Here is a 12,872-nt window from a genome sequence, read left to right as displayed (position 1 = left end):
GGTCCCTAGATCAGCACAAGGGCTCACTTCTACTCCTGATATTGTGACAGCAGTGATATACACATACACATAAGAAGTGGTCTCTTCTCTGTGAAGCTTACAATTTACAATTGTAGAGACTGCACCTGCAAAAAAGATATAAGGATGGATTTGGTCCAGAGGACAGCTACTAAAATGGTCAGTGGTCTTCATCATAAAGCATATGGGGACAGACTTAAAGATCTCAATATGTATACTTTGGAAGAAGGGCAGGAGAGGGGAGATATGAGAGAGACTTTTACATACCTCTGTGGCATAAATGCAGAGGAAGTGAGTCTCTTTCAATTGAAAGGAAGCTCTGAAACAAGGGGCACAGGATGAAGGTGAAAAGTGAAAGACGTAACCTGAGAAGATACTTCATCACAGAAACAGTGGTGAATTCATGGAACAGCCTCCCAGTGGAGATGATAGAGATGAAAACAGTATCTGAATTCAAGAGATCCTGGGACAAGTACATAGGATTTCTAAGAGGGAGGAAGGGATAGTAGAGACATGGATCAGCAGACTGGATGGGCCATATAGTCTTTATCTGCCGTCATCTTTCTATGTTTCAATGGTTCTCTCTTAAGTAGGAAATAGGAACTGTTCTCAGTGGGAGCCATTTTCCTGTTAAGGTTTTCCTTTAAAATAAAATTATAATTTAGTGTTTTATGACCCACTGTGATTTTTCAGTAGCAAAGATTAAATAAGCAGAGCAGCCAGCCTTCTGTTCTGCTTTTGCTCGCACTTCTCACAGATCGGAAATAATAAATAGTTATAAATCAATAAATAGTTATAAATAAATAAATAAATAGTTTATTTCCGATCTGAGGAAGAAGGGCGACCTTCGAAAGCTAATCAAGAAATGTATTAAGTTATGTCCAATAAAAAAGGTATCATCTTATTTTCTTTTCCATGTTTTATTTTGTTTGATTTCTATTGATAACCTTTAAGAGTGGACTAACACAGCTACTGTACCACACCTCTCTAGTTTAAGAGAGGAAACTAGAAAAATAAAAAACCCTGATAATGCAATGCTACATGGATAATCTAGAAGAATGTCATATTAATAGCCATAACATTTAATAGGCTATAAAAGGTAGGTTACCACATCCAAGTCTTTATACGGATCTGGGTGGTCATAGATGAATGGAGCTCTCTCTCTGAACTGCTCTCGAAATTCATGCTGTCTGATCTGGGAAACAACACACCAAATGTTAGAATAATTTACAATGGTAACACGTTCTCCAAAGTCAAAACAAGTCTGTCAGGTGCTATGTCAGAGGAATCGAAGATACTGTTGAGAATTCAGGGGTCCCAAGCCCCCTCCCCAAGAAGGCTAGGGTGACCTTAATCTGACTCCATCCCTAAATAGCCCTAGAACTGGGGCAATCAGGGGGTTGTGAAGTTCTAAGAGGAGTTGCTACTGAGAGAGACACTAGAGCTAAGGAAAAGGTACCAGCCTTATGACAAACTGGAACCAGATTACAAGTTATACAATGCAGTGAGAGATAGCTGCTGGATGCAACAAAAGCATTTATACTTACAGCCTTTCATCATTAAGTTAAGCCCACAAATCATCATTTGGAATAAGGATTTTATTTGCACAACAGACTTTAATCAGGTACATTCAGCAGATAGATTCTGGGTACAACCGGACAGAGCTTCGCCGTCTGAGATAAGCGTTGGGGCGGATACCAAAGCTATGGCAAATTGTCCCCTCTTTTATACACAAACTCTCCATAGAAGTCAATGGTGAGATACCTAGCTCTCAGTTTCTGAGATGATACTTTCCCACACAGTCTTATCAGCATGTTTTGGGAAGCGTTGAGATAACAGTTCCACATCTGTCTGTGTCGCAATACTTTTTACACCATCTTAAGAACTCTGTATAACCTCTGTAGCCTTCTATACAAAACTAATAGACTCCATTTTGTTCATCTGATTTAAAGTGACAGTTGTACCAGTTTGTGTCAGGACTCATTGTTCAGACCTGTTTTTTTACAGATTCTGAAATATTAAATCATGTACTTGTTATTTGGCCTAGTCAGTACTTCTTCAGTTATTTTAGGCTTCATAGCCTTGGCCCTCACTATTCCAGTGGTAGATCCAAAGCTAGGCCATATATTAACATTCCCCTCTTCACCCTATCCCATAGGGTGACACCAGGGTTAACATACCGTGGTACCATCCATTCCAGAAGGTATTCTATGAGGCCATAAAAATATCTGAGTCTTAAGGTCAACTGGTACAGTGTGGTTCGTGTTCGGTGTGAAATTATCATCTTGGCAGTACTTCTATTATGCCAATCCTACTAAAACTTATAGTTACTACAATATCATTTTTCTTCAACCTTTTAATATGCAGGTTCTAGCTTATTCTTATCTATGTGATTGTAAATACATTGCTATAAATCAAAATTCTTTGGTTATATACTGATTGTATCTTAATTATACATTTGCATAATTTATCACTTATAAAGCTTTATATGGTTATATTATATCCCTATGTGCTAATATCTAATTATACAGTTGTAGACACCTCTCCAGTGTATCTAACAGTTGCATAGGGATTGGTACTTCTCAGAGGGAGATAGTCCAATTTGTTAGCTCCTGTGATGTTGGGGAGGAGATTTTCGCACAGGGCATATTGTCCTGCTGTTGTCTGTTTCATTATTGCGGTTTCAATTAAGCGTTCTACTAAACCTCTAACACAAGGGATTATGCAACATCCTACTAAAACAAAAATTGCTACCACTATGAGTATAGTCGTGGCTGCTGAAATGATAAATGTCTTCCATGTACCAAAAGCTCTGTCCATCCAACCTGTCCAGGATGTATCAACGCCAGAGTTTTCTGCCAGTTCTTGTGACAGTGAGAGGTTAAAAAGAATACCTGTGTAAATGACTGTTTAACTTGTACCATTTCAGTATAGAACAAGGACAAAAACGAACGGAACAGGGAGGGAAAAAAAAAGTCACTTTCTGAGCTTTAAAAGTGATCTGCAGAGCCTCGTCTGCCAAAGCAGTGCTGGACTGATAAGGCAGCTAAAGTGGGCAAGCTTCCCAGATTCTCGTGTCCTTGAGATAGTGAACTACAGCGCTTGTTAGGGAAAACTTTTTAAAAGTTACAGAAAGAAATGGCAGTTTCAGGAGCCTGGATAAGGATAAGGGAAAAGCCAAGTAATGTATGTCTGATGGTAAAATACCCTTTTAAACGTTGCAACCACACGGGGTAGCACAATAAGGTCTATCAAGCTGTCACTTGCAGCACAAAAATAAAGAAACCTGTCTCGGGGTTAAAATCATGGCTCAGAGACAGAATGAGAAAGCATTTGTTTAAGGGAGATGAGATGAAAGAGAAAGAAACGCTCAAAAGTCAAAGCAGTATGAGCAGAATAGTTTGGGGAGTGGGAGACAACAACGTAATCTTAAAAGTGAAAGCAGAAATACATCCGTACATTCTTACATGCTTAGAAGTGCACGTATAACGGACTTGTCAGCATGAGGCATGAAAAGATAAGTAATTTTACAGCTCAGAATCGCAAATGAAATACGGTAGGAAAATCAGACAAGACAGATTAAGCTTGTATTATGCTTTTTCTGCAGCTGGCAGGCAGAGAGTTAAAATGTAAAACTCACTATGGTGTAGAAGTCGGTAGAGCATCAGAGAAGAGGGCAGGGAAGATTGATATGGCAGAAAAAGTGGGAGAAGAACAAAATGTTGTGGAGGAGGGAAATCAGATTGGACTTAAGAAAAGAAAAATGGCTATAGGGGTGGGGTGAGAGTACAGGACTGAGCAGCTGTGAAAAAGAGCAATCAGTTGAACTACGCTGCAAATAATAAAGACCAGGAAATGTGTGTAACAGCTGAAAAGATAGCATGGGAGCATAAGATAGAAACTATATATCTGTAAGGAGGAACGGAAATCAGAGGTTGTAATGCAGCGTAAGGAAAAATAGCCGAGAGAAATGTGGACAGAAGGGGGGGGGCTGTGGGCTGAGTAGTTAGAGAAAAAGCATAGTTCAGAGGACTGAAGGAACTGATTATACTTAGAGAGATAAGGGAAAAACAGCAGTTGGACGGCGGTAAGCAGCTACAAAGCTGAACACCGTAATTACTGTTTTAGGCTGAAAAAGAAAGAAAGTTGCAGGAAGTCCAATAGAAGGAATGAGGAGGAATAGTAAAAAGAGACAGTCTCGAGACATTAAAAGAATCTCGTAGATAACTGTTACAGCACAAGATCAAAAGTATGTGTCGCACACACAGAGTGAAGGCAGTAGCAGATGTGGAAAGGTGGGGGCTGTCAGTTTTAAAGAGTGGTTATTAGGAGCAGAGAAACCAGAAGGATTTTAGAAGGGAGCAATCTGAAAACGTGCTGTTCTCCTAGGGTAAAGAAAATTCCCCCGATCCGGGAGTATACAGAGAAGAACGGAGCAGGATTAGACCCAGGGGATTAATAGGAAGAGGTAGGCAGAGAAGGTTAGGATGAAGGAGAGCAGGGAAAGGGATTGGGGGGGGCGACAGAAGAAGAAAGAACAGAATACATAGTAAGAACAGGGGGACAGGGATTTGAAAAGGGGGGGTTAAGACAGAACACAAGATGGAATGGGAAACAGAAAATGCGCAATCTCTAAGGATTGTTAAGCGAGAATGCTAGCATAAAGACCAATCCAAAGATTTTGAACATTGAAATAAACTTACAGCAAACTCCAAATCGCAGTCGCCTGGATTCGTTGTTATGCACCATTCACACAACAAGCACAGTCTTGCGCACGTCTCGCAAATCAAAGAGATGGACAGGATAGGAGAAAGAAAAGAGGGTGAGAAAGAACAGAACAGAATATTGAAAGTTAGAAACGAAGGTTTGAACGCAAATATTTATCCCCACTGCGTTCAAAAAAAATTAGGGAAAGAAGGACAGTAGTGGGGTGCAATTGTGTTAGATCAGCAATCCGGGGTCACCAATGTTGAGAATTCAGGGGTCCCAAGCCCCCTCCCCAAGAAGGCTAGGGTGACCTTAATCTGACTCCATCCCTAAATAGCCCTAGAACTGGGGCAATCAGGGGGTTGTGAAGTTCTAAGAGGAGTTGCTACTGAGAGAGACACTAGAGCTAAGGAAAAGGTACCAGCCTTATGACAAACTGGAACCAGATTACAAGTTATACAATGCAGTGAGAGATAGCTGCTGGATGCAACAAAAGCATTTATACTTACAGCCTTTCATCATTAAGTTAAGCCCACAAATCATCATTTGGAATAAGGATTTTATTTGCACAACAGACTTTAATCAGGTACATTCAGCAGATAGATTCTGGGTACAACCGGACAGAGCTTCGCCGTCTGAGATAAGCGTTGGGGCGGATACCAAAGCTATGGCAAATTGTCCCCTCTTTTATACACAAACTCTCCATAGAAGTCAATGGTGAGATACCTAGCTCTCAGTTTCTGAGATGATACTTTCCCACACAGTCTTATCAGCATGTTTTGGGAAGCGTTGAGATAACAGTTCCACATCTGTCTGTGTCGCAATACTTTTTACACCATCTTAAGAACTCTGTATAACCTCTGTAGCCTTCTATACAAAACTAATAGACTCCATTTTGTTCATCTGATTTAAAGTGACAGTTGTACCAGTTTGTGTCAGGACTCATTGTTCAGACCTGTTTTTTTACAGATTCTGAAATATTAAATCATGTACTTGTTATTTGGCCTAGTCAGTACTTCTTCAGTTATTTTAGGCTTCATAGCCTTGGCCCTCACTATTCCAGTGGTAGATCCAAAGCTAGGCCATATATTAACAATACTTACCTGAAGAAGGTATTCTCTGAGGACAGCAGGCCTTATATTCTCACATATGGGTATCACGGACTCCGCATTGCCAGTCCAGAGCTTGTAAAAAGTTTTAAATGGGTCTTTGAGCATGAGACACGCTCCACCATGCATGCGCGAGTGCGGGACCAGCAATACGATATAAAGCATAAAAAGGTGGGGGTCACATGATGCAGCCTGCCTGAGAAGATGTACACTGCTGGAGCTTCACTAAATCCCCTCTCTAAATCTGCTAAAAACTGACATTTACTTCCATCATTATATGGACCTGTGAGCTTAACTGCAATGAAGGAATTTTAATACCTCAAACTTTTGCCCCGGTTTTAACACCGGGACCCCAAGAATGCCCGCACGATCAGTAAGCAGCCACGAGATAAGAGTCGCTCCTCGGCAGTAAAGATAGTGGCAGAGCAAGAGGCCTTTATGGTTCCTGATAGAGATTAGGTTCAGGAGATAACCAGATCTGTATCAACAGCGCTGGTGGACAGCTTAAATAAGCTTCAGTCCACGGTAGATGAACTTAATGAGAAGTTTGATGCAAATTGTCGGAGACTAATGAAGGTGGAACAATGAGTATCAGTCCAGGAAGATCTCAGTGCACTGAGCTCTGCAAGGAATCTATGGATCTCCGAGCGAGGGCAGAAGAACAAAAAAACAGACAAACAAACAGGCAGAGAAGGAACAACTTATGCTTAATTGGCCTTCCAGAGATTGTGCAAGATGCTGACCTGTACTGGATCTTTAGTTCCTGGCTTCCTGAGAGATTGGGGCTGGCAGTAGAGGGAGCACAATCCAGCTGCAAAAGGGCCCACTGGATTGGATCCTAGAAATAGGAGAACCGCAGACTCAGATCGGCGATTGCCAGATACCTTAACTGGAGAGAGAAAGAGGCCGAGCATGTGGAGTACAAGGGCTCTGAATTCTTACTGTTTAATGATTATTCAGTCCATGTGGCTGAGCAGCGCAAGGTCACTGGTGCCAAATTGTTCAGATTTGCACAAGAAAGGAGTGTGATTTGCTGTGTTGTTACAGATATGGCACAACAATCAGATCTTGACCAGAGTCAAGGCCGCTATTCTCCCCCGTCAGGCACCACCATATTTTAAAAATGGCGGCCGAGACTCCCTGCAGAAGTCTAGCGAGACTGTCGAGACCCGCAAGAATACAGCGGGACATCTCGGCTGCCATTTTGAAAACACGGTGGCGCCGGCAGGTGGGACAATAGTGGCAGCACAGCGGATAGGAAAGAACATGCCCCCCATAGAGGTCACCAGACTACCAGGACCCCTCAGGTAGGACCGGGGCAGTGGGGGTGTCAGAAGGCAGCAGGGGGAGTGTCCAGGTGGGGGGCCCAGACCACCCCCAGTCTGCCCCTGTCTTGTTGGTTAAGACTTTATTTTCTAGAACACAAAACATTGAGATCCATTCTTCTATGGTCTCTGACTATGTGCCAGTGGGCCTATCTTTGAACCTTACTTCAAAACAGCCTGAATTTTCTTGGCGCTGGGCATCTCACCTCTATACTGAGCAAAACTTTAGAATTTTTTATGTGCCAGGTGGCTCGATTATTGCACCGATAATGCTGTTCCTGAGGTGGGACCCATCAGGTTTTGGAATACATCCAAGGCAGTGTTAAGAGGTCATATCATTTCATATGTGTCATATCAAAAACACGAGTGCGAGAGAGAATTGCTTCAATTTACCACTCAACTACAGGCCTTTAGGAGGACACATCTCTAGAATTTGGATCCTTCTTCAAAAGAGGCCTATCAGGTGGAAAATAAAGTCTCTTCTTAATAAGAAAGCAGAACAATCATTGTATTATGAGCGCTACCAGCTGCACAGGTGTGGGGGGGGGGGGGGGGGGGAGGAAGACCGGAACCATTTTTTCCAGGGACTGGAACTCCCTCTGATTACCATAGATCAAATGCGGGCTTTGAATGTCCCCTTCATGGAAGCAGAGCTGCTTACCAGTATCAAAGCCCTAAAACTTACAAAGGTGCCGGGGCCTGATGAATTCGGGACTGAGTATTATAAAATACTAGTAAAACAGGCCCGTTTCTGACACAAATGAAACGGGCGCTAGCAAGGTTGTCCTCGGAGTGTGTATGTTTTAGAGAGTGTGTGTGAGACTGACTGTGTGAGAGACAGAGAGTGAATGTGCGAGTGTGTGACAGAGAGAGAGTTAGACTGGGTGCGAGTGTGTCTGTGAGCGAGAGAGTGTGTTTGTGAGAATGAGAGTGTGTGCCATGGGCCCCCCTCCCTCCGAGTTCCAGGGTCATCCCCCTCCCTCCCTCCCTCCGAGTTCCAGTGTCGTCCCCTCCCTCCTTCCGAGTTCCTGGGTTGTCCCCCTCCCTCCTTCCGAGTTCCAGGGTCGTCCCCCTCCCTCCTTCCGAGTTTCAGGGTCGTACCCCTCCATCCTTCCGAATTTCAGGGTCGTCCCCCTCCCTCCTTCTGAGTTTCATGGTCATCCCCCTCCCTCCCTCCAAGTTGCAGGGTCGCCCCCTCCCTCCCTCCGAGTTGCAGGGTTGGCCCCCACTCCCTCCCTCCCTCCCTCCGAGTTGCAGTGTCACCCCTCCCTCCCTCCTAGTTGCAGGGTCTCCCTCCCTCCGATTTGCAGGGTTGCCCCCCCTCCCTCCCTCCGAGTTGCAGGGTTGCCCACCTCTTCCCTCCCTCCGAGTTCCAGGGTCGCTCTGCCCCTCCCTCCCCCCCCCTTCCCTCCGAGTTTCTGGTTCCCCGTCCTTCCCTCCCTCCCAGTTCTAGGGTCGTCGTCCCTCCCTTCCTCCCTCCCTTCCAGTTCCAGCTGCACTTGCTCCATATTTGAAAAATCATCTCTGATGAAAGCAGCGTTAAAAAGCGTTCAGCCTCAGCCCTTCTCTCTGTGTTAGCTCTGGTCCCGCCCTCATTGCGGAAAGAGGTAATGAGGGTGGGACCAGAGCTAACAGAAAGAGAAGGGCCGAGCCTGCATGCCTGGTGGCGGCGAGCTGGAGGGGGGCGTGGCGTTGTGGCGAGGGCGTCAGGGGTGAGGCCTCATGCGTGACGTTCAGAAGATGGAGCCTTAAAGCACAGCGCACGGATGCCTCAGCTTCAAAATGTTGGAGGTGCGTTTTATTAGATAGGATAGGTGGGAAAATGTGGGATACAAATGTAACAAATAAATAAATAAAATCTTTCAAGATCTTATAGCTAAACCTCTATGTAACATATGCAATGACCTGGCAGAGGAGAGGTCCAGAGTACGGGACAACCTGGCTTATGTGGTATTGCTTCCCAAGCTGGGCAAGGACCCTGAGCAAGTTGATTCTTATAGACCAATTTCCCTCTTAAACCAGGATATGAAGGTGGAGGATGTTCTGCAAACTAAAAAGTAGTAAATCACCGGGACCGGATGGTATTCATCCCAGAGCATTAATAGAGCTGAAAAATGAACTTGTGGAGCTACTGTTAGTAATATGTAATTTATCCCTAAAATCAGGTGTTGTACCGGAAGATTGGAAGGTGGCCAATGTAATGCCGATTTTTAAAAAGGGTTCCAGAGGAGATCCAGGAAATTATAGACCGGTGAGTCTGATGTCGGTGCCGGGAAAAATGGTGGAGGCTATTATTAAGAATAAAATTACGGAGCACATACAAAAGCATGGGCTACTGAGACAAAGTCAGCACGGATTTAGTGAAGGGAAGTCTTGCCTCACAAATCTACTGCATTTTTTCGAGGGGGTGAACAAACATGTGGACAAAGGGGAGCCGGTGGATATTGTATATCTAGATTTTCAGAAGGCATTTGACAAAGTGCCTCATGAAAGACTCCAAAGGAAACTGGAGAGTCATGGGATCGGAGGCAGTGTATTATTATGGATTAAGAGCTGGTTAAAAGATAGGAAGCAGAGAGTAGGGTTGAATGGTCAGTATTCCAGATGGAGAAGGGTAGTTAGTGGGGTCCCTCAGGGGTCTGTGCTGGGACCGCTGCTTTTTAACATATTTATAAATGACCTTGAGATGGGAGTAACTAGTGAGGTAATTAAATTTGCAGATGACACAAAGTTATCCAGGGCCGTCTCGTCGCGGGAGCAGTGTGAAAGATTACAAGAGGACCTCGTGAGACTGGGGGATTGGGCGTCCAAATGGCAGATGAAGTTCAACGTTGACAAGTGCAAAGTGATGCACGTGGGAAGGAGGAACCCAAATTACGGCTATGTCATGCAAGGTTCCGCTTTAGGAGTTACAGACCAAGAAAGGGATCTGGGAGTCATCGTGGATAGGACATTGAAATCTTCTGCTCAATGTGCTGCGGCGGCCAAGAAGGCGAACAGAATGTTGAGTATTATTAGAAAAGGGATGGAAAACAAGCATGAGGATGTTATAATGCCGTTATATCGCTCCATGGTGCGACCGCACCTGGAGTATTGTGTTCAGTTCTGGTCGCCTCATCTCAAAAAAGATATAAAGGAATTGGAGAAGGTGCAGAGAAGGGCGACAAAAATGATAAAAGGGATGGGACGACTACCTTATGAGGAGAGGTTAAGAAGGCTAGGACTCTTTAGCCTGGAGAAAAGGCGGCTGAGGAGTGATATGATAGAGGTCTACAAAATTTTGAGTGGGGTAGAGCGGACAGATGTGAAGCGTTTGTTTACGCTTTCTAACAATAATAGAACTAGGGGACACAAGATGAAAATAGAATGTGGTAGGTTTAAAACAAATTGGAGAAAGTTTTTCTTTACTCAGCGTGTGGTTAGACTCTGGAACTCATTGCCGGAGAAGGTAGTGACTGCAGCTGGCCTTGCTGAGTTTAAAGGGGGTCTGGACAGATTCCTGAAGGAAAAGTCCATTGATCGTTATTAAATTTTGGGATTTTGCCAGGTTCTTGGGGCCTGGATTGGCCACTGTTGGAGATGGATTGCTGGGCTTGATGGACCTTTGGTCTTTTCCCAGCGTGGCAGTGCTTATGTACTTACGTACTTATGTAATGTCCTTCTGCTTCAGATCATACACCCCATCAAGTGGGGTTTGGGGTTTGTCCCAGGTCGTTATGCCTCAATGAGTATGATGAAAGTGATGGAGGCCATACATGACCATAGGGGGGGTGGTGGCAGTATGGCGGCTATAGAGGGGCTGAACATGGAGAAACCCCTCCATTCATGTCCAGAATTTCTCATCTCCCCTAAATCCATGTGCATCTCCTCCTGTCTTCCCTCCCCTCCATCCATATCCAGCATTTCTCCTCTCCCCCCATCCACTCCATCCATGTGCATATACTTCCTCTGTCTTTCCTCTCCTCCATCCATATCCAGCATTTTTCCTCTCGCCCTCCATCTATGTCCAGCATTTTTCCTCTCTCCTCCCCTCCATCCATGTTCATCTACTTCCTCTCTCTTCCCTCCCCTCCATGTTCCGCATTTCAACTCTCTCCCCTCCCCTCCATCCACGTGCATCTCCTTCTTCTGCACATGCGCCAGAAGACTCCAGCAAAACTTTGTTTATATTTTGCTTGCAAAATACCAATTCCTGGGCCGACGCGGACATCGACCTACATGTGAGGAAAAGCAGCCTGCTTGTCCTCGGAGAAAATGAAGATTATGCTGTTATTTTTGAATCTTACTAAACCTCCATCCTGCCTCTAACTTTTAATAACTGTAGCACAAAAGAACAGAGCATGATTGGTCACCAGTGGCTTTACACCTCTTATTGAAATGTCTAATCTGGGGAGATGCCTTATGTTAAGGTACATGACAGGTCACACGGTCCATCAGTACAGCTTTTACAAAAGTTTAACTTTGAATGTTTAATAGATTTAACCGCCTTTCAAAAATGATCATTTTTAAGATAACTTTCTTACTTGAAAGTGTAACAGTCTTCATTTTTATTCCTGCCCAGCGCGCTGCTCTCCGTCCTCCTGTATGCATTGCTGCCTGACGGTCTCGGCGAGATTCAAAATGGTCGCCGAGAACTGAAGTCTCGGCGGCCATTTTGAATCTCGCCGAGACCGTCAGGCTGCATACAGGAGGATGGAGAGCAGCGCGCTGGGCAGGAATTGGGGGCTCTTTCCTGCCCCGACGTCACTAGACCACCAGGGAAGATCGCATGAGTAGGGAGAAGTGGTGACAGGGCCGGGGGGAGGGCGATCCCAAACTCGGAGGGAGGGAGGGCGGGCGGGCGGCCTGCCAGCCGGCCAGCCAACCAAATCTCTACCTTCGGACTATAAGACGCACCCCCCATTTTCCTCCCAAATTTGGGGGGAAAAAAGTGCGTCTTATAGTCCGAAAAATACGGTATATTACCCCAGACAGTCTCCATATTCCACTTCCCTCCAGACTTTTAACATGACCTTAGGAACAGTTGTTTTTTTTTTGTGACAATACCAAATTGTCCATGAGGCAAAACAAAGCAACACGATACCTCAAATTGCTGCAGCTTCCTTCGGATAATAGAGACTTCATTGGCCTGTAAAGGAGCCACACTCTGTTTGACCTGGAAAGCTATCTTCTTGGTGTGGTTCCACTGTTCTGGCAGGTCCTAGAGACAAGAAAGAATGAGAATGGCAGCCCTGTTTAGAAGTACAAGAAAACAATAGAACCAAGTCCCTCAAGCAGAGAAATATGCTGAAGAGCAAAAATCAAGTCTCTAATGTCAATGGCCACTGATTAAAAAGTCATTCAAGGTAAAGAAACTTACATGCAGCTTCATATGCACTTCTTCGGGCATCTCCAAGTCATAAGTCTTGAGGAGTTCAATAGTTTGCTCCAAGGGCTCAAACATATTGTCTGTAGTTGCTTGTCTCTCCTTCATGTTTATTAAATGCTCCATAACTTCCACCAAGCCATTATAATCACCTTCTTGAACAGGTTTGGTAATACCTGCTTTAGTCGTTTCCATAAATGTCTCCAGATCATTCAGACTAAAAAGAAAAAGAACCATTTGGGTCATTTGCTATCCATTCCTTTGGCCAAATATAAATCAATAAATTAGAAACCTAAGATGTTTCCAAGTATAGAAATGCTATTCTGTAAATCTGTGTGATGCATTTCG

At 44.4% G+C, this 12,872-nt stretch overlaps 1 protein-coding gene across 2 annotated transcripts in view; it reads right to left on the bottom strand.

Moving 5' to 3' along the window:
* DNAH17 (dynein axonemal heavy chain 17) overlaps positions 1-12,872 on the bottom strand; it is a 239,744-nt gene that overhangs the window by 151,323 nt on the left and 75,549 nt on the right. Inside the window, exons 22-24 of one of the 2 annotated variants that reach the window (XM_030208642.1) lie at positions 12,519-12,741; positions 12,238-12,359; positions 1,127-1,208 (exon numbers count right to left, since the gene is read on the bottom strand). In XM_030208642.1, coding sequence (XP_030064502.1) covers positions 1,127-1,208; positions 12,238-12,359; positions 12,519-12,741 — 427 coding nt within the window. Of the gene's footprint in view, positions 1-1,126; positions 1,214-12,237; positions 12,360-12,518; positions 12,742-12,872 lie in introns of both variants that reach the window. The other variant, XM_030208641.1, reaches the window with a different exon arrangement.

Source organism: Microcaecilia unicolor, chromosome 6, assembly GCF_901765095.1.
Source record: "Microcaecilia unicolor chromosome 6, aMicUni1.1, whole genome shotgun sequence".
Classification (NCBI taxonomy): domain Eukaryota; kingdom Metazoa; phylum Chordata; class Amphibia; order Gymnophiona; family Siphonopidae; genus Microcaecilia; species Microcaecilia unicolor.
This window is presented reverse-complemented; position numbering and strand designations above follow the sequence as displayed.